Source organism: Neolamprologus multifasciatus, chromosome 5, assembly GCF_963576455.1.
Source record: "Neolamprologus multifasciatus chromosome 5, fNeoMul1.2, whole genome shotgun sequence".
Classification (NCBI taxonomy): Eukaryota; Metazoa; Chordata; class Actinopteri; order Cichliformes; family Cichlidae; genus Neolamprologus; species Neolamprologus multifasciatus.
Window position 1 is genome coordinate 13,449,406 of NC_140443.1, and position 26,804 is coordinate 13,476,209.

At 38.4% G+C, this 26,804-nt stretch overlaps 1 protein-coding gene across 2 annotated transcripts in view; it reads left to right on the forward strand.

Moving 5' to 3' along the window:
• The first annotated feature begins 1,272 nt into the window (after nt 1–1,272).
• The window catches only part of pmepa1 (prostate transmembrane protein, androgen induced 1), a 40,400-nt gene continuing 14,868 nt past the window's right edge, over nt 1,273–26,804 (forward strand). Inside the window, exon 1 of one of the 2 annotated variants that reach the window (XM_085158743.1) lies at nt 1,273–1,855. In XM_085158743.1, coding sequence (XP_085014869.1) covers nt 1,759–1,855 — 97 coding nt within the window. In that variant the 5' untranslated portion in view covers nt 1,273–1,758. The remainder of the gene's footprint in view (nt 1,856–26,804) is intronic. The other variant, XM_085158744.1, reaches the window with a different exon arrangement.

Below are 26,804 nucleotides of genomic sequence, written 5' to 3' on the forward strand. Positions count from 1 at the left end.
AAACATATTGCACATATTTGTAAGGCAGGTTTATCTGTATTGCTCCATTCAGACACAAAGCCATTAAAAGTTCTTTGTTCAAGAAACATAATATCATCTAAGGCACAAGCAAAATCAAGATGCATCTGGGCCTGAGTGCATTTAGTGCTCTGTAAACTAGTAACCGGATTTTAGAATCTAGCCTTTGAAATGCAGAAAGCTGTGTGGTGATTTATGGAGCACAGACTAGACTAATATGTTCTACTTATTTGGTGTTAGTGAGGACTCAGGCTGCTGTATTTGCATGCAAAAGCACCCAATAGTCTAACCTGCTGAGAATGAAAACCTTGGACATGTTTTCTGCATAGTTTAAGTAGCAACATTTCTTCCTTGATACTTGCACTTCCATAATGAAAAATGAAAGAAAAAAAAGGTTCCATGCAACATTATTTAGGTGACCAACCTATGTGACTAAAAGTTATTTTGAATGGCTGTCTGCTTGTTTTTCCTCATATATAAGTCAGTGTGCTTAATCAAAGCAGTTTAAAATATGAACAAACTCACATTTATTTAGACAATCACCCTGGTCTGTTAGTTTCTGCTCATTCATAATGAAATATAGATGAACAAGTAACTGTGTAATATTTTAATGAAGAACAAATGACAATGAGTCCATCACAGTCAAGTTGTTTTCTCTTTTTTTTATCCTTTGTTTCTGCTGTGATTCTGATTTAAGAAAAAAAGAAGTCTTGCAAATATTTTTTATACTCAAGAATATTTAGATTGTTGCAGCTGTGCATGTCAAATTACTGCTTGGGCAACTCATCTAACAAATGACAATAAAAGCAAAGCATATAATGCTGAAAAATCACAACTTTAATTTACATAGCGTACATACATTTCCATTATCTTAATATTTAAAATAAAAAAGTTGCACAAGAAGTTGACATATACACGGTGGGAAACATCTTTCTGATTAAAAATCATGACAATGATGCGCATAAATGTACAAAATAGAACCCCTTGGTACATTTAGACCACATACAAAATGACAATAAAATGGATCAGTAAAAAAAAAGATGTTTATGATTACAGTATTAATAATATGAAATAAGGGTCATGTGATTCTGCAAGGTTTGCCTCTCTGAGGGAGGCAAATGTGTGATCTTTGCTTTATCTGTGGTTTCCTCCCTGCCTGTACGACCTGGCAGATGAGCCAGAGCGAGGGAGAGAGCGAGAGAGAGAGCGAGAGAGAGCGAGATAAATCCCTAGAGACAGACTGAGAGAGAGAGAGAGAGAGAGAGAGAGAGAGAGAAGAGAGAGGGGGGGACAGACAGGACCAGACAGACTCCCTCAGCAGTTTAGTCGCCGGTCACTCGGCGCAAAACGCGGATCCTCTAAAGCTGATTTGTTGTAAGGGACTAAAAGTAGCTCAAGTACATTTTTACAACGTTGAAACTACATTTAAAGGCTGCAGCGATGCTTCAGCGGCACGCAGATAGATAGATAGATAGATAGATAGATAGATAGATTTTCGTGGAAGAGGAGGAGAAACCTCAGAGAGGAGGAGGAGAGAACCGAGACAGGAGGAGGACCGGAGGGAAAGGAGAGGAGATTGGAGAGAGAGCAGAGAAAAAAGGAGGATTTTTTTGGAGGGGAGTTTGTTGTGAGATTTTTATCTTATTTTTTTTAGTCTCCTCTCTCTCTTCCGGTCGCCTCTCCTCCTCCACTCGTCCTCTCTGTCCCGGAGTATTTATGTCTGATTTTAGGAGCATTTAAATGTTAAACTTGATGGGTGTTTTAAACGCCACCGCCGCCAATGTCTCCTGTACTTGTAACTGCAAGCGCTACACCTCCCTCCAGAGCATGGAAATCAGTGAGTAATGACTTTTTTCTGCCTCTACCTCGCTCACTTTTTCCTTTCAAGTGTCTTAAAAATGCTTCGCTGCAGGTACTCGGAAGAGTTTCTGTTTCCCTCTGCTCTTTCCACATTATTTCTTTTATTTAAACGACTGGAGTTAAGTCTTTCGTTCTGAGTCAGTTTAGAATCCGCTGTTAGTTTTAATATGTGTCATGGTACTCCCTGCAATTATTAACTGTGGTGAATATTACGTTACCCTTTCTCCTTTTCTAACGTTTGTGATTAATAACGCCTCATTTTGAACTTAAACCAAAAACCGCAAGCTTCCCCATCTCTTCCTGAAGACTCGGAATGAAAAAGCTCTTCTGTTTGGTTTTATTTATATCACATCATGGCTGTTTCGAGCCGTTTTCTTCGCCATGTCAGCTAACTTTGACAGTTTCGGGTTGCTGTGTTTTTTTCGGTCGACTTTCTGAGCCGTTGGCGTTTTCTGTCTGCTTTTGAACTTAACGCTCAGCTGACTTAGGTTTCAGAGAAAACCTGCTCCTTCATTTTGGATTTTGACGGTAAAAGTAAGACTTAAAGTGCGACGAAACTGTCAGGACGTTACCTTGGGGGGACACTGAAAGCTGATGTCTTAGGAATACCTGGATTTGATCGGTGACAAAGCAGGGGAGTTGGAAGTTTTGTCGTCGCTTCGTCATTCGAGCAAAGCCAGACGGCTGTCTAGCCGCCCGTCTGTGTGCACGCGCGCGTGTGTTTATGTGTGTGGCCGTATCCGGGAAATCCCTGTGTTCCACTGCGTGTGTTTATATTGGCGTATACTTTGTGTCGGAATCTTTGTGCGCTGTTTGGTCTAGCAAGACAGTAAAGCAGCAGCGGTCCCTGTCTGTGTCGATATATATAAAATGTGTTTTTACTATTGCGTCGTAATATTGGAGTTATTAATGACTTAATTGCCCTGTCCATGGGACCCTTCGCCTAGCTGGGTCTGACTCCCCTGATTCATGTTTGACGACGGTGATTTAGGTCTTTTTAGCTGAGTAAAACTCACAGTCCCAGTATATTTAAATAAAATAAATCGCAGACATGATAATACTGGATCATAGTTCCTGACGCATGAGTATGTCTCTCAGTTTAATTTTGCAGCTGTATCTATGATAATACAGAAGAATATACTAGTAGATCTATAGTTTTTAAATCTTCAAAATATGTAACTAAACCTTTAAAAGAAATGCCATGGATCTCAAAGTGAAATTGGTAGCTAAGAAGGCTGGGAATACTGATTTTTCCCTTATGACCAGTGATTACCAGATAGTCATGGACCAGTCACCAAGTCAGTAGTGGGTGTTATTTACTTACCCTTACCCTATATTATCACAATGATTGTCACAAGTAAAGCAATGTATCTCTCTTAATCATGTTTGAGGTTCCAGCAGCAATTTCAGATAGATGGCCTTTTCCACAGCACCTTTAATGTCTTTTGTTTCACCACCTATCCCAATCTTACCGTGTATGATGAATTAAACATTTAAGATCTAGGGCAAACAAATTTTTGCAGTTTTGCAGGTTTAAACAAGCAAGCTACACACAGAGCGCTTATCTCCACCAAGGTCAGTTTCAAAGAAAATGTTCTGCATCTGTACCAAAACCAAACAGCCTCCATCTTTGCTCATGTTCCACCTCTCCATCAGGTTTCATCAAATTCGGTTTGTGTAATCCTGCTGACACACACACAGTAGCCACAGACAACATCTGCATCAACAGACATTAAAAACGAGTTATAGTGAAGAACCTAACAAAGTATAAATCACATCAGTGAAATGGTTATTGATGAAATGATTAAGCATTTGCAAGTTCACCTTCATAATTGGGAAGATGTATTTGTAACAATTGTAAAAATGATTACTTTTAGTTTTTATTCGGTAGATAAATCATACATCCTTTAAAGTGCCAGAAATAGTGATAAAAAGCCAGACGTGACGTTATTAGAAGTCTTATTTGATCTGACAAATAGATCAAAACTAAAAGATATTTATTCGCAATCACATCTGCAGAGCTTAATCCAAATGAGCGATTAGATGATGACGTGATTTGCTGCCTTTTAAAAACTGAAAAGCCTTTTGAGCAATGTGTGAGAGACCTAAACTGAAGCATTAATAAAAAGGCTTAATTTCTCCTGAAAGTGATTTTTCTGGATGGTTGAAGCAATATTTTAACAAGTTTTGTGTTTTTCTCATTTAAAATTTAGAAGCAATGATAATGGAGAACGGTGACTAATGTATTTTGTGCAGAAATGGTTCATGATGGTGTCACCTGTCATTTTTCCATGCTGCCACGTTGAGATGACATAAGTCCCAAGCAGATGCTGTCAGACCAGATTTCCAACAATAATGCATATTGATATACTTTGATTCTGTAAATGCATGATAAATAAAGTTATGTGCAATGCCTTGAAAACTTGTAACAGTTAGAAAGGTCAGTGTGTCAGTGGCCTCAATGGAGTTAATTTTGTAATGTATAGATTTCAGCAGTATAGTGTAGAAAGTTGTGCACTTACCAAGAAATGACATTTGCTTCATATGCTGCACTTTGCAGATATTTACAATTTATTCTTAATGCACAAACACCCAAGTTATTCCACAATGCATGCCTGACAGCCAGCTAGACACTCTAATGACATATCCCCTTCCAGCTAGCTCTCATGCTACATAGCTAAGATGACACGATGTGTTCCCTCAACTTTCTGGCTGTTATTATGGTTAGACATATATGAAACACTCCAAACAGCAAGTTTTAGTACAAAATGTAATGTGTGATGGTAGATTTCAGTGCTGGTTCATTCCCAGTGCCAGCTAGCTGGCAGCTCTTTAGCAGGTATTACTTGATATAGCATTGTTTGTTGTTTAAGCAGGTAAAAACGTTAAGTGTAAGAAGTATAAGCAGACTATTGTAAATATCAGCAAAATATGGCAGCTAGCATGACAAGCGCATTAAAATGTTCAATCATCAGTTTGGGTTAGTGCACAACTTGACAAAGCACTGTACTGCCGATCCAAGCTGTAATGCAACAGCTGTAAGTCACATGAAATGTTTTGGTAATATAAATAAAAAAATATTTATTCTTAGAACAAGTCTGCGATCGAAATCTCCCAACTAGAATTCTAAGAAAGTAAGTCGATGTAAGCATGTAGTAATGTTGATAGGGGTTATGGCAATCAAGCCATGTGATAACCATAGTTGCCTCAACTTGTAACAGAGAGGCAAGATAAGAATGCAGACAGAGGTGCATACTCAATTCTTCTGTCTGAAAACAGACGTGATGTTTAGTCTGGAGGACAGGAGGAGGGAAACAGATAAACCAAAGAGGCAGACAGTGAAGAGTACTGAGCAGACTAGAGAGACAGCGGAGAGAGAAGTTAGCAAGAAGAAAATGTCAAAACTTTGGAAAAAGCAAATAAGGTGTCTGTAAAAGAAAACGACAGAGGAAGTGAAGGAGAAATAAGAGGAAAAAAGAACGGAGCAAAAGACATTCTGGAGAATTTTAGATTGTGTGGGAGTTGACAGACTGAAACTAACGATGCGTTGGCTTTTATTAAAAAACAAAAAACAATATCACATTTAAGCTCATTCAGCTGTACTGGGCAGTAAGCACCGGAGTGTGACAGGAAAGATGAAAAGCACAGTAGAACAAAGTAAAAGATAATCCCCGTTATGCACTTGATGCGGTGATCAAAGGATGACATGATAGAAAAAGGAGGGGTTCCCTAAATTTTTTACCTCTGAAGATCTTAAAAATAGATCTGAAGAAGAAAGCACAGATTTCATAGCAGACACCTGACACATCTGTTGCTGCATATATTAAGGCTGCCTGGTTCAGTTCACCTCTAAAAAAACAAAGAAAAAGCATCTTCAGTCATTTCACTTGAGCGGTATAAATCAGAAAGTTTCAGTTTTATCTGTCCAAGTTTTTATATCTCTTTCTGAGATTTATAAAAGATGTTAACATGGTTGTGTTAATTTTGCATTAACCAACACAAATGGTGCATCTAACTAGCAGATAATTAAAATAGTGTTTCGTATAGACACTTTGAGAGGACCACTGCAAATGAAATTAAGTGAAAAGCAGCTCTCCTAGCTGAGTTCTAAAGACATAATGCATCTCAAACCAATTTGGCATCCCATACCGTGTACCTTCAAAGCTGGATTTGAAGCATTTAAATACTTTTAAGTCACTGAATTTAGATAAAAGCAATCATCTGAGATTTGTGAAAGAGCTGCAGATCCTCTGAGTCACCTCAGATTATCATTTATCTATCTCCCTTCCTCTCATACGCATCTTTCCTTTGTCTCACAAGTTGTAATTGTAGGGTTTCGTGTACCTGTGCAGTCACACACACACACACACACATATGCAAAAACACATCTGTTCTGAGCAGCAGATATTGGTAGTCAAAGCACATGACATCAGCATTACTCACAGACTAGCCGTGTGTATGTGGAGAGGGGGAGTGAAGTCATCGCTGGTATCAGCTTGTAAGAATCATTTCCTACCAGTAGCTCAGTTTCGCTATTCATTTGTTACTACATGTCTGGCTGCCTTAACATCAACACGTCCTCAGTCTGACTCTATAGCCGACATAAATGTTATCAATAGTGTGTGTCGAAGTATGTGTGAGTTCAGCTGGAGGGTAGGAGTGTGGGTTTTTTGGTTAATGAATTTGAGAAAAACAGTCATAGAGTTCCTGAGTGGAAAGGAGGATGACGCCAACGTTGACAGGAGGAAGGACACAATGTGACCAGGCATCATGTTCAGTCACAAGGTTGATCCTTGCAACAACCCTTATTTGATCACATTGTACTTTAACCCAGCGGTCCCCAACCTTTTTTGCGCCACGGACCGGTTTATGCCCGACAGTATTTTCATGGACCGGCCTTTAAGGTGTCGCGGACAAATACAACAAAATAAAACTAGTACCGGTACCTAAAAAAAAAGAAGATTTATTCATAACACACGTGAAAAGACCCAGGAAAACAGAGTTAACGATAAAAACGATAACAAAATAACGCTGTAAACCGATAAAAACCCTGAAAACCATACATTTCACACCTGAGCCTCAACTCTCGCGGCCTGGTACCAAACGACTCACGAGGCCCGGGGGTTGGGGACCGCTGCTTTAACCTCTTAGCATCCACCAGATCACCAGTGAACTGTTTAGTGTTAGGGTTAAATTCCCAACAACCCTTCATAAGGAAATGTTGTTCATCTGGTCGGAGATAAGAGGAGTTGAAATGCATGAAAGACAGTCAATTTGCAAGATGACATCTTCTGCTTTTTGAAACTATGCTTGTTTAGCATGTTGCTGAAATGCAAGCTAACATGGTTTGCTGATGACTTCTTGGCTGTTATCAGGTTCATTGAAGACAGTTCTTGATTTTTTGTTCTTGCATTTAGCAGTGAATTACCTCTACTAAATCTGGTAATGAAACAATGACAACTTGTAATACTAACAGGCTTCAGCTTTCAATGTTTGTTCCCTCTACTAACTGCAACGGTGGCAACATAAGTAATATTAAATCTGAAAATCATCAAGACATATTTGCTCCTTTATTTACAGTTATAAATTTCTACACACTAGATCAGACTCTGAACAATATGATTTATAAGCCCACTATACCCATTTTCAGCTCCATATTTTTAATATAATATTCTTTTCAATCCAGTTCAATTTTATTTATGTAGCATTAAATCACAACAACAGCTGCCCTTAGGTGCTTGATATTGAAAGGTAAAGAGCCTACGATAGCAGAGAGAAACCCCAGAACAATCAGACGTCCCCATATGAGCAAACACTTGGCGACAGTGAGAAGAAGAAACTCACTTTTAACAGGAAGAACCAGGCTCAGGGAAGAGCAGCCATCTGCTGTGACCGGTTGGAGGAGACAGCAGGGAGGGAGATAGATGAACAGATTTTCTAAACAAATGAGATTATCATTCTTGGTTTTAGCTTTTTCCCTTTTCTTAAAGCCAACTCTCTGATTGCCCAATCGTATATGAAAGATATGGCCAGCAGGTGAATGGGACTTCAATGTATATGACATTTTCACTTTCAGTGACATCATACAGAGCCATGAGTGGAAGAAATAACTGAAACAGAGTGTTTTAAGCAGTTTAAAGCCAGAACTTTTGCTGACAGGGATTCCTTGAACAGTTTAATTGAAAATGCTTGTAACAGAGTTGTATGGCAGAAAACAAGGAGCCTAATAGGTCCACTTAAATAAAACATTAGTCCAGAGAATTTCACATTAAAATGATACGGAAGAGGGAGATAATTTCACTAGACTAGCCTAACTAGTTTATTGATTTACACTTTCCTGCATTTTAAACAACATATTTTTGCTTAAGGAATTAATTATATGAAGTTTGTGTTGTAAACCAGTAAAAGTGATGACTTATGATTAACCTTAACCACAACCAACAGAATCCAGTTTTCACTCGTAATTCTGTGACAAGAACATTACTCTCTCCTGATCTTAGTTTGGATAATTGCACCTACTTGCACCAAATTCAGCAAGAATACATGTAAGTTTTATGTATAGCGTGACAATCTCACATCTAAAATTCATCCCGTCATTCTGTCACTATCATGTGTCACGTTGTTAAAATGAAAATCCCTCCCACATCCTGTTTGGGCTGCAGCTTCCATGTGGCCCAAGACATGATGTGCATTAAAAAACAGGAAAAAAAGCTTCATTTTTTTTCTCCCCATTTCTGCTTTTGACAGATTATTTTTGGCACAAAAGTATATCCTGAGGCAACCTGCATGGAAGTCTGTCTTTGATTGTTTTACTGTAAACTGTGGTAGAGACACAGGAATGACGCATAACGCTCCTTTTGACATATCTGTCACCTTTATATTGGCACAATGTTTGGGGGCTGTTGACTGATTATTTCTTCAGAATAATTAAACAGTGTATTATTTCAGGGAAAGGGTTTCAGCAAAGTGCTGAAAATAGAGTTAAATTCTTTCTTCCTTTCTCACTCACTCAGTGAATCATGGAAATTAAATGACTGAGTCTGTTCTGGCTGGCCTCCTAGACTTATTATGTAAACCGCTCTGTCTGGCTGTCTCAGTCCTCTGTGTGAGTGTGCATGTGTGTGCACGCGCGCACACGTGTTAGTCTGCATTTGTCTGTTAATTTCCTCCCTGTGTGACAGTGTATTTCTGTGTAAGCAGTCAGTTGAGGGGGGATTGAGAAAGAAAAAACAATATAAACAATAACGTTCCTTATTGGACTTTTCTCGCAGCTAAAGAAGATGGGTTGGCATGGATCAAATTCTGCCTTTTGTGTTTCATTTTTCTGTGACTGACAGCTGGCATCGTCCCAGAAACAGAATCGCTTTAATCCCGTGTACGATATACAGATAGTAATTTGTCTTCAAAAGAATTACCACAAAAAGTTGGCACATCTGCTTCCTCTTTGTTCAGTTTCACGACTCCTGAGTAACTGGGTTCAGTGTCTTGCTTAAGGGCACAAAGAATAGCATTTCCTATTTACTGCGAATTGGTGAGAAATTGCCTCTTTCCAAGGTTTCTCACCTCCTTGCTTGTTTCATCCTTGATTTTTCCATTTCACCTCCTGTCTTGTATTCAATTTCATGCATTTTTTAAAATTCAAGTGGTGGATATGTCAAATTGATTCATTTTCATTAGTGGTTTTTAATAGAGATCAACCATATTTGTATATTTAATATTTATGATATTTAATCATTTGAGGAATAGCCGATGCCCTTTATCAATTTCTTTTTTTTTTTAAATTTAGTTCCTTTTTTGTTCCTTAGAAGCAGAAAAAGTGTTTTTCATTTTAAAATCTTTCAGGTTTCCATCACACTATCCTTGAAAATTCAGTCAGAGCAAAATGTATGCGACCCAACAACAATATCAGTTACTGACAAAGTTAAATGAGGGTTTTCAGAGATGTTAGAGAGACGCATTGCTCTCAATGAAGTCTGGACTGAAATCTATGGGACTGGTGTTTTTATAGTGCTTGTCTACTCTTGCTGAGCACTCAAAGCCCTAAAACACTACAAACCACATTTACCGATTCAAACATCATTCATTTCTATCACTTTAAACACTTACCTATCACACTCACACCATCAATGGATGCATCAGGGGCAATTTGGGGCTTAGTATCTTACCCAAGGACTTGAGGAGATGGTGATCAAACCACTGACCCTTATATTAGTAGACTACTTGCTCTACCTCCCGAGCTGCAACTATATATAGGTATCAGGCAGCTTTAACCTTAGGTCAGTTATACTTTGACAGTCTTTTCACAGTAGATATATATACTTACATTTTGCAAAGTCAATACTAATACCGAGCCTTTTGTAATTTAAAAACCTGCATAAGTAGAGGTTCCTTAGTTGGTGATGGTTCTGTGAAGAACCAGAGAACTTTTAAAAAATTTGAAACGAGTTTTCCAAGAGAAGATAGCAAGAGTCACTACTAGAAGATGAGTATCAACCTGCATACTTAATTTCTAATGCAAGAAATGTCCAAATGTGCCTTTTTTCCCATAGTGGGTGAAAGACCGAAAGTTGAGGCACACAACAATGTGTGCTGCTGGTAAAGTTTCTGGGCAGCCTTTCCTCATAACAGCCATCCCTCAAGAGTCTCTCCATCTAAAGCAATGCATTATCAGGGGCTGTGACATCTAGTCCTTTTTACTAAATTTTAAATGTGAAAATATGATGCTGTAATCTTATTATAATGTATATATGTGCATCCTGTCTCCTCTTTAATGGGTGAACCAGTCTGAATAAAACATTCAAAAACTGTAAAATAATTTGGTTTATATGTTGGTTGGTTTATATATTTTATGTTTATTTCAGCATCTCCCTGTGGGAACGTTGTTACGGTCTCTGTTTCCGTTTGTTTCACGTCACGTTAAACATATATATCATCGTAGGTAAATTAAGAGTCACCAAAAAAGAAAAGCTCTTGCTTACATAGGGTCGAGGATGTATATATGCATATACACACAAATACATATGTTTAAAGTAAACATAGTCAGGTTTTACTTTTAAATTATTTTTCTTTTCTTAAAAAATGTATTTTGACTAAGTAGACAAAAAACATTATTAATTCAACAATTACTGGATTAAATAACACACAGTTGCAGATTTAAAGTGTTTTTTTTTCCTTCATTCTTTGTTTAAATCCTTTCGTTCCTTTTTATTCAGCCTCTCAGCTGTTCATTGTTTCTCGGTCTAGACACCAACAACACACACACAGCTCGAAAAAGTCATCAGCATGTTCTCATCATGCATATATGTAGATGCATGCAGTGTGTGTGTGTGTCTAGGGGGTCTGGGTCAGCAACACTTTGGGGAGTTTGTGTTTGTGTGAGTGTGTGCTTTTTGCATATTATCTGCATACTAGTCAGCATTCAGCTGAGCCTCTTGTAGGCTGTTGGACCCATATTGTCCCATTAATTAGTCTGAAGTCAGAGCCAGCCCTATATGTCTGTCTCTCAGTGTGAATAAATCCATACAGAGACTGTCTGAGGTCCAAGAGGCTGGCTCTATAAATAAAGGCAATGACTGTCTGCCTGCTGTAGGCATAGACTCGCACACAGTAACGTGGAAAAGATTGTTTCTTGTTTTTCATTAATTAGGCTGAGGATGAAAAATAAACATTTATGACTGTCTGGTCTAGATACTTCAATGGTTGTGTGTCGGTGTAGTTTAAAAAAAAAGACTGTTTTCTTATTAATTAGTCTGGGACAGAGGAAGTTGCTAACGTTAATGTCTGATTACGTGTTGAGAAGAAATTAAAGTGTCCCTTGGCTTTTGTTAATTGGTCTGAGTCATAATTTGTCTGTCTGGTCTTTTAAGAGCGTGGTGTCACCTGCTACTGTGGAACAGATCATGAACGCAGGCTTGTCTGCTGAAAAGAAAATTTCAATTATTATTATTTTTTATATTTAAGAGTTTGTGTTTTTGTCACCTCTGTACGCGCATGATTGGATGTCTACATGGAATTTAAAAGTGATGTCATGTAGAGACTATTCTGAGTGACAAGTCAGTAGTTTCATAAGTAAATTGGTGAATTTTTTTCCTTTGTTTTCTCAATTACAAAGTTTCTCCAATTGAATCTGTTCATACTTAAGATCAATGTTTATTTAGTCATCTAGAATCGCACTCCTATGGCATTAATATGGAATCTCTGGTGTTAAATGAATTAGAGTGATACTCAGAATGAAAGTCATCAAAACTGTAGTTTATGAGTCATCTTGTTTAATTAACATTTAACAATATTTTTGCCTTAAAAGGTTAGTGACTCTCCTGATGGACCATCTGCTTTTTCACATTAACCTAACTTGAAGAAACATGAAAGTAGTTGAGTGATTTCAGACGTTATGGGAAGAAATATCAAGATTATGTTTAAGTTATGTCACAGGCCTCCATGAGTAATTCAGTTTTGCAGATTTTCATTAGACATTTGGATATTCAGATGTATGCAAATGCTTGCTGTGTCAATGGTGGCATTTTTGCATTTGAAATCCAATGTCGTGCTGCATCTGCTGGGAGGCAGTGAGTGAAGTGAAACAGTCTGAGTATCTTTAAGGGCAAAGGTCGAGGGTCAGGTCAGGAGAAGGCAGGGAGGAGGAGGGGTGAAAGGTTCATTGTCACAGTGGAGGGGGTTGGTTTTGGTTGTTTGTGTGCCTTCTCCCATAATATTTCTCCTCACTAACTATATTATGTTAATGAATTCAGTTTTATGTTCCTTGTTTGTTTTTTTTAAGTGCAGATATATTTATGAGACCTTTGATGACTGATTGATTTGTTTCTCTCCACCTGCTGACAAAGCTACCAGTAAATATAGCAACTGGACATATTGATGCTGACTGCAGGAAGCCACAGATCAATATAGATAGCCAAGTCTCAGCACAGGGTTGGAGCAGGCTCCAAAAATGAAAAATCTGCATGCTGAAATCAAAAAATTAGAACAAATGAGTGTTTTAAACACACATTTTTTTGACATCCTAGTCTAAGAAAATATTTGAAACTGCAGTGCTCAATGAAATTATTGCTTAAAATTTAAGGTTAGAAGTCTAAACCATGAGTGTCAAATGCCCAGCCAGCCAGAAGATCCAAAACAACCTACTGGATGGTTTTTCAATGTCTGAAAATTTCAGTGAAGCAGGTCTTAACTTTTGAACTTTTCTCTGTTTTTGAAAAAGGAAGCACTGCGCTGACAGTGTCTAAGAATGAATCATGTCGTGAAAGTCTTTCTTACTGTATCATTCAAGCCAGATGTCTGAATCATCACCAGTTTTACAGCCTTCTTACTGACAAAGACCTTACGTGTGGCCTGCCCTACCACACCAAAGCAAAGTTGTTAAGCCTGCCTTTGTGGTGACAGTAGCCTGAGTGAATATGGAAGACGGACACATATTATTGAGATTCCACATACTTTTCTGAAGACATCTCAGACTTGAAATGAATGGCTCATATGAAGTCAGAGTGTCTTCTAAAACAAATGGAAAAATTTAGACAGTGTTTTTTTTCATTGCTACTTTTCCTTGATTCACTGATCTAGCCCACTTGAGATTAAATTGGGCTGCATGTGGTTCATGAAAGAGTCAAGACTAAACTTGGATGATTGTCAACTACTGGAGAGCATCTTACAAAAACGACGAAAGCATAGATGATTTTCACCAAATGTGCAGAAGAATTTGAGTTACATAAGTCACCACATACGTATTTTGGCCTTTTGTGTGGATATACCTTACATTATGTTCGGAAGCAATCCGTGATGTAGATTTCACACAAAGACGTTTTGTGCGACATTTACGATGATTTGTCAACCAATCAGCTGCCCTCACTGCTAGACAGAGTCTAGACAATGGACACTTCAGTGTACAAAGCACACACATACACTCCCATTCCCCCCACCCACACGACACAGACGCCCATGACCGTGGGCTTGACCCCTGTGCGCACACACACTCAGACTTCCAGAGAGAACGCGTCTGCCTCCTTTGCCCTCTGGCTCACAGGAAACAGCTGGGACCACGTCATTTGCATCCTCAAACACACACACACACACACACACAGAATGCCACCGTGACTCCTCCTAGCTGTTTATATTGCTAATAATTATCATTACATATTCAACCATTCAAACACATTGACACAAACCAAGCTCCACCTAAATGCCAAATAACCCCCTCACTCTCTGACTGTCACAAACGCACATACATTTACACACGTACACACTGAGTGGATTGCAGTGTGTCTAGACAGAGCAGCAGGCTAGAAAAGCACACAGACAGCCTCTGTACTCCGCTTCAGATGCACATTAAGGATGTGATTCTAATGGTTTTAGGGCTAAAAGGTGAGAAAATAAAAGCCCACATGCACATCAAAACAAAGTTATATTACAATCATGCTCTTGCACTGTAGCCAAGTCTACATCCCCACTAAGCTGGCTCAGTCGTAAAACACATCTTTTCCTTTCCACTGTGGCCTTTTGTTCACATTCGATGGTGTTTTTCAAAGCCCAAAACAGATCTCCTGGTCTACAGAGCAGCTAAACATGTAAATGTTGGCCTCAGATTTTTGATCATTGGAAAAATCGAAAAGTTGATCATGGGAAAAGTATGCAACCTAAGCCTGCTTATGGTGGAATCTATTCGCTTTTTTAGAAAGGGGTTATAAGGAGTAAGGGGTTTACCTATAAACGAATGTGCTCTGAGAATAGAATAGAACTGAACTTACTGTTGGTCAAACAAACAAGCAGCCTCGGTGCTCTTCAGTCAGTTTTTTATAGCTATGTCTGCACTACTAAAGACTGTAGAAAGAAAAAGAGCTTTAAATGGCCGGAGACTTCACAGAGTGCATTTCAGTGCATTTAAATATTCAATGTTTAAACTGTAAAAAGAAAGCAGAGGAAAAAGTGAATTTTGAACACAAACATATCCCCAAATAAATAATGATGCAAATAACGGTGCAATGGTTTGCTAACATCCTATGATCAAGGGTGTGATCAGGGGGTCACACAGGGTGGCACTGGCCCATCTCAAAAATTTCACCACTTTGCAAAAGAGTTCAATGTAAAACAAATTTCAGGCTCCTTTGCAGCACTAATTTTCACTTAATGCTATTTCTATAAGGGCGCGCAGACCTGCACATTAACATGAAGACTCTGCCTAATCTTTCTCCAAATTTCTGCTCAGTGTTTATTTCTGATAAAATATTATGATAATGCCATTGCATTATATACAGTCATCAAAACTATATAAGATGAAAACACTGTAGGAGCATTTTTCAGCAGAAAAAGAAAGCTTTTTGAAATGTTATTTTTGGTCAGATTTAGCAAATATTTGACTGTTTCACGTTTCTGTATTTGCAGTTTTTATGTCTCGGCAACCATAGAGGTAATAATACAACTTCGAATGCTATCGAGATGAGCTGTTGAGATGGCTGTCGAGTTTTAAGACTTGCTTTTGGAAGGACTTAGGACTTTGGAAGATAGTTCTGCTGCCCACAAGTGGCAGAAAAATCTGTGAACTGAGCTTCCAGCATCTGTGGTGTCTCAGCCTGACAGCTGTTTTTGTTTTATGTAAACATACCAATTTTTAGTCCATTAAAGTCTTTGTGACAGCCTTGATTGTGCTCTTCATGTAAGCATGGGGACCACAAGACTTGATGATGATGGGTAGGAATGAGAAAACAGGAAATTTAAAAGAAAACAACATGTTGCCTTAATCGGATGTACATGTCTGATGAAGGTTTGTTCTTTTTACTATTTTTAGCCATGACTCAGTGTCCAGCCGCTCCACGGCATCAGACTTAAATTTGTGTTTGGCTACCCCACACAAAGTCCACAAGACCTTTTGGAGTCAGTTGAAGTGAAAATTCAACTTGAAAGGTTTAAGGAACTTCTTAGAAGTTGTTTTTTTTTTTTTTTTTTTTGTCTCCTAAATGCACCACAGTATGGAAGGAGTCTTCTTACAGGAGACAAACTTTGAAATAGCTAGTTTCTTTAAAAAAGGCAAACAATTCCCATCACACCTGCGCTGACAGATTCTTGGCTACATCAGAAACACAATCGCTGCTCACATTGTGTCCACTAGCTTCCCACACCTTCCTCAGTGAGGAGACGGTAGACTTTGCCAGCTGGCATGCACACCTTAATGTGAGGCCCATATCATTTTGTGCTCTGGAGGCATGGAGCCAGTTTCCCAGCTCGTTTGCCATCCATCCATCCATTAAGCTTTCACAACACACACCCTCTTATGGTAAACATTTCTGACCCCGATGATACGGAGAAACATCAACTGCATTAAAACACTGTCGGCTGTAAGTACAGGGATAATATCATTGCTCTCTCGCAGACAGATTTCCACGTGTATGTTGGGTTTTTGCCAGATGTCTCTTGCAATAAACGTTAGAGCTCTACATGTCTACCACAAAATATTCAGACGGTGAAATATTTTCACCCTTTATTCCCCCCACCCCCCGCTCCTGCTCATTCTTTCCTTTTTATACTTTCCATGCAGTTCTTTGTTTCAGCTTTGTTGCAGTCATGCTGTTTGGGTTTCTGCAGAAAATTGTTTTGTCTAAACTAGAGGTTATCTCATCTCTAGCACACACACACGCGCGCACAGACACATACACACACGCAAAGGCACAAAAGCAAAGGCGTGTTGATTCATGTGGAGGATAAAGAAAGGACATGAGCTGATTAGAGGTGAGCCTTTAAGAAAGAAAGTGCACTCTGAGAGCCAGGTGTTTTTGAACGTTTTAGCCACCGGGCTGCTCTCGTGAGGCAGGTGAGGCTTCGGTTTCTTGCTCAACGGCACCTGAATAATAAAGGAAGCATTCATGTGTTCACTTGTTGCTGTTTTTGGATTGCAGTTTATAAAGAGAGTGAGGGTTGCGGTGTTGGTCAAGGGAGGGTAAGAATGTGTTTAGTCATCAAATGGTTCAGTATTTCCTTAATGGAGCATGTTAATGTAAACAGAGATCATCAAATGTAGCATTTACATTATTATTCCACCATCATCATAGGTATTGGCATCTGTTACAATTCTTCAATGAAATAAAAGGAGTGACTGCCTGGGAGGGGAATTGCTACTAACTTAAGAAAATTAGCAAAACGTGTGTTAGGATAGGCTTTCTGGTTTTTAATACAACCACAAATAGTCTGGTTGCACTTCAAAACCACAAAAAAGTCTTAGAAGATACTAAGGAAAATAGTACAACTTTTCCAAATGACTTATTCTTGAAGCATAGATCATGAAACCTTAAACTTCAACAGGTTGCTGCTTGTGAAATGACAGCGTTTGCTTCTTATGTTTTTTTTTTATTCTAAAAGCAGACCAAATATGTTTGGAATTTGGACTTCGTCGCTTTGATCTTGAGCAGATAAATGAGTAAGGCGCTTTTTATTGTAAGGTAGACAATACAATAGTAAAATTGTTCATTATTGAGAAAAAAAGATATAATGAAAGTAAGAATTAAGAGCCTTCTGAGCAAACCTACTCCTTATTTTAAGTCTTTGTTTGGCCTCCACCTCTTCAGCTGTTAGTGTGTAACTTGTCAGGTGTGTCGTTTTTAAAAGAGATTAATTATGAGCACAGCTTCCTAGCAAGTCTTTAAAAGAAAGAGCTGTAAAATTTGTGAATTCATCAATACAAGTGACCTATTTTAGATTATGTTCAGTCATCCAATTCACCACTGATATCAAAATATTTAATAGTAGAGCTTTTAGTGGGGATTGGTACTTGAATCACATGGCATCCAGTCTGAGCACAACCGATTTCCGTGCACAGTAAATCATTAACATCATTCTTGTGTCCCGCACACACGCACTGTAGCCGCAGACAGAAGTGCTTTTAATTCATTAACCATTGTTTATTAATGTGGAATTGATTTTCCCATGCAGAAACACAAAAACGCACACAGGGTCAGACAGACATTGTTTTGTCTAGCCAGGTGTGTGTGCGCGCGTGTGTGTGTGCATGGAAGGACTGGCTGAGCGAGTTTTGATTTGGCAGCTGGAGAGGAACCACATGCCTGGCTCACACACACACACACACACACTCATACACACATTTGCCTCGTTTTGCAGGCTTCATCGCAAACTCATTACCTCTATAACTGCTTTTAGCTTATCTTAGACATACACACACCTGCAGAACACAACAGGTTTGTCCTTGAATATTTATTACACTAAATTCATACCTCCTTAGTGACCCTTTATCACTGAAACACCACTAATTTTTCTCAGTATTATTTATTTTATATTTTCCTAAATGCATAAAAATTCACTATTAGTGGGCTATTGTGATACATTTAATGCTATGAGTCATTTTTGGATCTTCAACAAGTTTTTGGAGCATGGCTTAAAACAGTTCTCTATTGAGGATGCGCAAGTAAAATAATGTATAACTGTTTTGTCAGATAAAAGCAAACTTTTGGTTTCTTTCAGCTTTTGGACGTAGCTCAAAATGTCTTAGATGTTAGAAACCCATTTAGTGACTTAGCACACTTACAAATTCTTGCTCACTAAAGTGACAGACTAAGATTAAACTAATAGTAGCTGAAAAAATCAGTAACATCTCATCAAAATGTAAAAAAAAAAAATCATCCCAATTTCCCCAATCCATGTATACAGGATGCATCTTAATACTACTTAATACATTAAATTGTGACATTGAAATTCATTATTACCATTAATTTAAATCAAACAACAGGAAATTAATCAATGACTGTTTGGATAATTGAAGTCATTTCTGGCCAATAACATGAAACATTTGACAGATCTGTGCCAGTTTTTACATTAACGGAATTTCTTTATTCTTCAAACTGTTAATCAGACACCGCTAGACATTTGACAACGCTGTCTGAAGTCTAGAAAAATGTGACAGCGATTCTTTTTCTAATGTTTTATAGAAAAAATATTTGGTTAATAAGCAGCAATAATCTCAGAAGAGTCATTAGCTGGAGCTATGAAAGAAATATCGTGCACTGGCACATTTATCCTATTGAATCACGTCCTCTTGTGATAAGTTATCAACACACTGGTGCCAAATACTTACGTTTTTATTAAAGCATTCAGGAGATCTAAACGGGCTACCCTGCCAGTCTTAGGTCACTTAAAGACTCCTTATGGTGGAGCGTATAAAATTAATGAGGGTAAAGTGAAGAGAGGGGTGTCACTGTACTGTGATGTGTTACTGTAAACAATCTAATGTAATAATATCATATTGAAAACTGATCCTTGGCTCTCAGCCCCTAGTGTATGCCAGTTATAATATGCATGATATCCGTACTGTTCTTTTATGGCAGAAATAATAATTGTGTATACTAAAATAAAATCGTGATTATTTAACGCAGTTACGTAGGACTATTGGCTTTACAAACACACCCATTTATTAACAGGGGACTTTCCCGAACTTCAATTCAACTGAAAACTTGAGAATAACACCTGGACGTGGTGGGAACACTGGGTTATCATGTTGGAAGTTGGGCCCAGACTGTGGGTCCAAGTGAGGCCTGTGGCTCGGCACAGATGTGGAGAGTGAGGGAGAGTTGAGCTGTCCTGACGTGAAGTGGGCCTGGCAAGAGACCATTAGCAATGTGGAGAAAAAGGCAACTGTAGGCAATCATTAATGATCCAACCATTAATGAGCCCTCTGCAGGTTTATCCATGCAAAGTCTGTTTCAACTTTTTAATTCCCACTAGAGAGATTTTGTTGATCAAAGGCTCATTTTCAGTTATTTGAAATAGAGTTGAACCAGTAACTGATTTTTTTTAAAGAAGGGCAAAAAGTGCACAGCTACAAAGAAAAGAGGAGCGCTGAATTTTAAAAAATGAATGAGGGACAATAATTATTTTATCCATGTAAGCTTGTAGATGTAGAATACAGAAAAGACTAATCATTTACAAAAGTAAATGTGACAATATAACAGTAAACGTTGGTGTAATTTTGCTGTAATAGTACTGCTAAAGGGCACTTGCTGACAGAAGGAATTGAACTAGTAACTTTGTTAGCCAACCTGAAGACCTGTAAATGTGTGTCTGTGTGCGCGCAGCCACTGATTGCACGCTGCTAATGATTATTATTATGTCTAGTGTCACTTTGGAACAGATCCATTATAAACACACACACGCGAATGTGACCTGCCCCGTGACTTTCTTGTCTCTTTCTCATTCAAATGAACACCGTGTGTGTTTGTGAACGAAGGTCTATCTGTGTGCGTGCGTGTCTGCGTGTGCGGGGGTGCGAGACGACAGGGGTAGTCTAGCTCCTTCTGGCTAGAATTATAATGAGCAACACACACATACACTCGCGCGCGCACACACAAACACAGAGCCAGACAAGCAGCTGATAATGAGGTTTGATTTTCATATGTTTCAGACAGAATGCTCTGCAGGTCAGCTAGTACACAGAGGAGCAGTGTGTGTGTGTGTGTGTGTGTGTGTGTGTGTGTGTGTGTGAGAACACTGAGTGAATGATTTCCGGTCTCCTTGTTGGACTTTACATACTGTCACTTTTTCCATTGCTAACATTAATGGCTTTGCGTGTCCAGTACAGCACGAGGTGTGTTGTTTGCATTTGTCTGTGCTTTGTTTCCATTTCGCTGATGCTTCTGATGTCAGCACAGCAGGGATTCTATTTAATTTTTATTCATTTCCTTTATCGTGCCACAGCTCAGCCAGACTCCTGCAAACCAGAAAAAACAAATATTCTTAAGACATGCAGAAACATAACTGTAACTGTGTTTGATTGTAACTGTGTGTTACTGTAATAATTTTGGTTAAAACAGTGCAATTGCTATAGCAGAATTAAAGATAAAAAATGAGTTATTTCTGTAAAACCTTTGGACAACAGATATCAAACACAAGACAACTATAATAAATACCGCCCACATGCTGATGAGAGCTAGTCAAACAAACAGCATGGTTATATCTGTTTAATAGCAACTTCAAAGCATGGCCAACTTCAGAAAACAGACATATGCATACATATCACAGAGAGTAGAACCAAAGTCAAGCCAAAAAGCAAATTATTTACAATTACAAAAATGCATTAGTGGTATTAAAATTGCATTTTTTTAAAATAAAATGTAAGTACGCTAATGTACAGTACTGTAGCTCAGTATATTCACCACCTGTCACGAAAGTAATTCTTCTTCCAGTATTTTTACAAGAAACCTCAAAAAGCTGTGAACTCGTAGAACTTTAATCAGCTGTGTTGCAATTGTTTTAGGTGAAAACAGCATAAAACATGAAAGCACCAAACTTACTGATTAGTGCGACCTGCTCAATGAGACGCTTCAGTACTATAGCCTTTAATGCTATCCAAACACATTTGCTTTTTTCTAATAAAAATCCTTATTATTATTATTCAGTTTTATTAAAGTTGTCATTGGTTCTCGTTAAATAACAAAGACTTTTGTATTTTATCATTCTTATTTTTTAAAAAACTGAGTCAAATGTGTTATTAGGGTGGACTCTGAAAGTCATTAAAGTCTGAAGGTCAAAGTGTCAAAGGTCACAGCACCTGTATTGTATTGGTGAGAGCTGGCAGCATGCTTTATGTGTTTCATGGTCAGGATATTTAGTTTACTCAGAGTCCGTGACCTACTCTCTGCTAGAGTTAGCATAGCTAGTGCTCCAGATGGGACTTGCAATTTAACATGGGAGTTCCCTGGATTAACACTCTAAATTTAGACTAATGCTTCTCTGTCCTTCTTCCACTCCAGCACTCATCTATTCTGTACACCCAGTTCTTACACCTATTACATATCCTCCAATTATACTTTATTTTGTCTTGTTGTAAAATGTCTGCACTGAACATTTAGATAAGGTGGTTACTTACGTGGTGAAATAATGCTCTTTATCACAATGGCAGTGATGGCTGTTTTGTTTTTTTCCCTTATCCATTTAGTTTTCAAATTTGATATATAGACTGTGATATCGGTATTTGTTTTATTATTATTATTACAGTAGAGTGGTTTGACATAGTGAACCTCTATGCGTACCAAAATCTGATTTTCATGCATTCGTTTTTTTTGTTTTTACAGTGAAAGAATCTCCATTTGAGATGGATTCAGGTACATATGTCAGCACATTTTGCTTGCTGTTACCTCTAACTTCTTCCTGGTTTCAAACCCGGGCAGGGCCTTTCACTTGTTTGCACCTTCTCTCCGTACTTGCACGTATTTCTCTGGGAGCTCCGGTTTCTTCCACCATCTAAAACAATGCCCTAGCCAGCAGGATCTGGTCCTCATTTGCAAAGTAGGCTTTGGGTAATGTAAAATTACACACTGTGCAAGTGGATCATGTAAAGTTACAGTTCTGGTTTTACATTTTGTTAATCATCTGTTACACTCGCAATCGTCACACTTTTGGGCTTTAAAATGCTTCAGTCGGTCAGTCTATTGACAACTTTACTTTCTAGTATTTCAATACATCAGCTGTCAAATTCCTGTACTTTACACTGCAGTAGAAGTCCTTAGCTAATGTTCCTGCTCTCATTAAAGTCTGTGTGTGTGGGTGTGGGTGTGTGTGTGTGCTCGGTTTAAGTAACACATGACTGCGTGTTGTCTCAAACAAGACGTGATGAGAGAGAAGTTTCCTTTTTCAGAGCAAAGACTAATGAAAGATGAGAATCAGAAATGGGATGACGGTTAGAGAAAGATGAGGAAGGATGATAACTTACCCCTTCAAACATGCACACACTCACACACACACACTTGCACACACACACACACACACACACACACACACACACACACACACACACTCAGATTTCTGTCTCTATTTTCCCACTGTTGAATCAAGCAGTGGGAGTTTTATGGACCAAAGTTCCCACACTTGTTGGCTGCACCATGACTATGACTTCCAAAGTCAATGGGAAGAGACAGTGTGTATCATTTTGTGTGTCTTTCTTGTATGTATGTGTTGGTGTTTGTGCAAACCTCCCTTACACACACACACACACACATATACCACCACCCATTGCCCCCTAAAGCCTTTCTCATGGAAATTGGCAGGCAAAATTGTGTGAACCTATGACCTATAACTCTGCCTCTCACACTCACACACATATAGGAGCTTGCACAAACACTCTCTCTCTCACTCCCACACACACATACACACACACATACACACACACAGCTGTCTGTGCTATTTCTGACTACCCAGACTGTCGAGTCATCTGAGGACTGAGAAAGGGGGGAGGAATTAGCGAGCTCTTCTCTCTCTCTTCTTCCCTTTCTCCCTTTCTACTCTTTTCATCATTGATTTTTTTTTACATTTTCTTTTCTGGTTGCCTTCCTTCCTCCCTTTTTAAGCTTTTCAACCTCATATTTTCCATCTCCTTTGCTAATATATTTCATGTCCTGCCTTCTTTTCTGCCTCCCTTCACATTCCCTGCTTTATTCCTCACTCTTCAACTTCTTCCCTTCCACTCCCTCCTTCCTTCCCACCAAATTTTCTTCCTCCCTGTCTTCCTTTCTCCTACCACCCCTCCCTCAATTCTCCTGCCCTCCCCACTCTCTCTCTGTCTGCACTCTCAGAGCCATCTGACTCGGCAATGACCGCTTGTGACCTTTAGTTGAATGCAGGAGGAGGAGGAGAAGGAGGCAGATAGACTGAGAGCAGGCAGCGGATGACAAATGAGCTAATTGCTTTAGATTAACCATGGAGTGTCTGCCTGCCTGCCAGGCTTACAGCCTCCTCCTGTCTAGACAACACCACAGAGAGAGGGAAGCGATCAGCAATCTCTCTCATGCAACAATTCTGAGAAGTGAAAATGTTTCTTTAGCGTTGCACAAGGAAAATTAGAGGAACTTCAAATGGCTATTTAGAATTGTTCTCCCTTGAAGATAAGGCACTGGGAAGACACAGGTCTGAACCTTGATCTTTCAAAAAGAAAATATGCTGAATTTTAGTGCAAAACTGTAAATCCTGCATAATTCAACCTGACACCATTTTTTTGTTTCAGTCCTAATAAACCAGAAAGCACCACAGACTTTCTGTTTAGTCTCAAAGCTGATGTAAGCTGTGCAATCAGACTCAGGATGATATGAGAGACGTCAGGCTTTTATTTTGATGATCAGTTTTTACACAAACCATCTTTTTCTGAGATTATCTTTAATACGCTGCAAATTCTTTTTGGCATAATCAAATTCAAAAAACGAAAAATGAAATGTAACTCTCAACGGTTTTAAGTTCAGTCATAAAGTCAAACTTTGACTTCTTCAACTTTTCAGTTTTTTATCACTTTGAAAATATATGCACGTTTTAAAATCGTGCACTAATTTTCAGTGTCTGATCGCTACAATGTAGCAATGAAGCATAGCTAATAGGCCTAGAATAGTAAGACGTGCTGCTGCAGAAGCCTTGAGGCAAATAACAGCAAAACAACTAATGGAGACGAGTTGGAGATGCTTTTATTGCATTAAAATGATTAAAACAATTATACAATACAATTATATATTAGAAGGCATCTGTCATAGATTAAGGAAAGACGGCAGCTATGATAAACTCAAATGGCGTCATTAGAAAAAATTTTCCTGCATAAAAGATAAGGGGTCATAAATGAATCCTCTCAGTTATTTTGGTTGCTTGTCTAATCTGGCTGAAGGTTAAGCACCTGCACTGATTCAATTAGTCAGTCAACTGAAGATAATTTGAAACTGGATGAGCCATTTAAGTCATTTTTAATTACCATCACACATGTGACAATTTTTTTAGTAAACTGCAGATCAGAACAAACAGGTGAGCTGAAAATATCGCCTTAACTATTCAAGGATTAAATAAAAATTCTTATGCACAATACAGTTGCACCCCAGATGGCTAATGAATTAGTAAGAGATTTTTTAGACTCTATTTGTGTGAAATACAATGAAGGTTAGGGGTAGAGAAGTCGTCTTTTGGATCGCAGTCCACTGTCCATTATTTAAAGACAAAAAATAAAAGAGTTTGATGAAGTCAACAAGGGTAGCAGTGTCTTTTGAAAGTTATCTGGGGCAGAGGGATTTCTTTGACTTATAACCTTAGCAACTGTCAATGCAGCATGGGCTGAGGCTTAATAAACCCATGAATGCGGTTTTCTGTTTGCATTTAGCACAAATACTCGGCGGTGCACATTTTTGTCTGCCAGGAAGAAATCAAATACACTAAAGCTTGATCATTGTTTGCCTATTTGTTTTATATTTCTTTTCTTGTCTCTTTGAATTCACACATATGAGCATGTAGCTGAGATTTTGGAGCCTCTGCGGTTTGCACAAACCTGTTTTTTGTAGCATACCACAGAAACAGTGTTATTATGTATCTTCGCTGGAGCATGTTTTAGCCTCAAGGATGTTTTTCAGTGGTGCATCTGCACAACACATTTGCTTTAAAAATAATTTTGGCATACCAAAAAGGCTTCTGCGATTGAAAGAGAAGAGAAATAAGGATGAAGAATAAGATGACAGAGAGAAAAAAGAAGAAGAGAGAATGGGGAAAATGAGGTGGAATGGCTGCACATTTTAAATCTCCACGGGGTGGGGGAAAAACATAAATTCTGCAAAAAAAAAACATAAATTCTGCAAAAAATAAAATAAAATCTCTCTGCAAAGTTATGCACCTTAAAATGAGCGGCACAAGTGGATGAAAACACAGTTAGCATGCAGAATGGAAGGAGTGAGCTAAACACAGCATTATTGACACTGGAGAGAAAAGAGAGAATCAAAATAAGAGCGGAAAAGAAAGGGAAGGGAGGAGAGCTGCTGGCCGAGCTGCTGGCTGACCTGCTGACCTCGCAGTTTTGGGAGCTCTGTGTTCAGGGGGACTGACAGAGTATGTGTTTATAGCAATAGTAGGAATTTTTTATTGAATGATGATGCATCAATTTGCAAAAGCTGAAAGGAAACAAACATTAAAACATCAGCAAAAGGCACTCAAGAGTGGCTCAAACTTGTGCCTGTAAATGCTTTCAAACATTTGGTCCATAGGCCAGAACCCCTGGTGTGGCGATGCCAAAATATTACAAGGGTGTGGAAATATCTGGAAGCCTAAAAGTATTTTTTTTTTTATCTCTACAAGTTGTCTAAACTGTAAAAAAGTAAAAAAAAACAAAAACAAATCTGTAGTTCCAAAATACTTGTAGATCTACTGTAATCTATCACTTATAGTCTGCTCTTCATGTGTTTTGTAAAGAATGGTTTAATTAATGTGGTTTTACTTATTTAGACTAAAAGCAACGGAGAAGGTGGACATGTTTACTTCTTATTATTAATATTGTTAATTTAATATGCATGGGTTTTGCTGTTGGGGCCCACTTTACATCAGATTTGGCTATATATGTACTTTTACCAAAATGAGTCAAACAAGCCTAGTGTCACTACAAAGCTATAGATATGTCAATAGAAGTGCTATAAATATAATATATTGTAATATATAATATAATTATTATAATACCAGTTTTGAGATAGCATATCCAGTAGGAAGCAAACAACTAAATTAGCACATAAAAAAAGGTGTGTAAGTGCCAGAATGCAACAGTATGGCTTTATGTGCTAAATCCACTTTTAATTTTTGAACAATGTTGCCATGAAATGTTCAAACCTCGGACAGAAGGGAGAAAAAAAAAGGACTGAAAGGAAGGACGGAAAGATATCAAAGGGAGAAATTAAGGGACATACTGCAGCAGACATGGGAGGAAAGGAACACAGACACCCACATGAGCAAACATAAACAGACTAAAATTATTATCTGTAAACAGTCACATTGCCTGTTAAAGCGAACTGTTGTTATTGTCAAAGGCAAAAAAGGAACAGAGAGGCACTTAAACATACAGCGATGCCAGTCTCGCCATCTGTGTGAAGCCACCCAGACTGTGTGTGTGTGTGTGCGTGTCTGTGGGCTCACTGCCTGCTGACAGC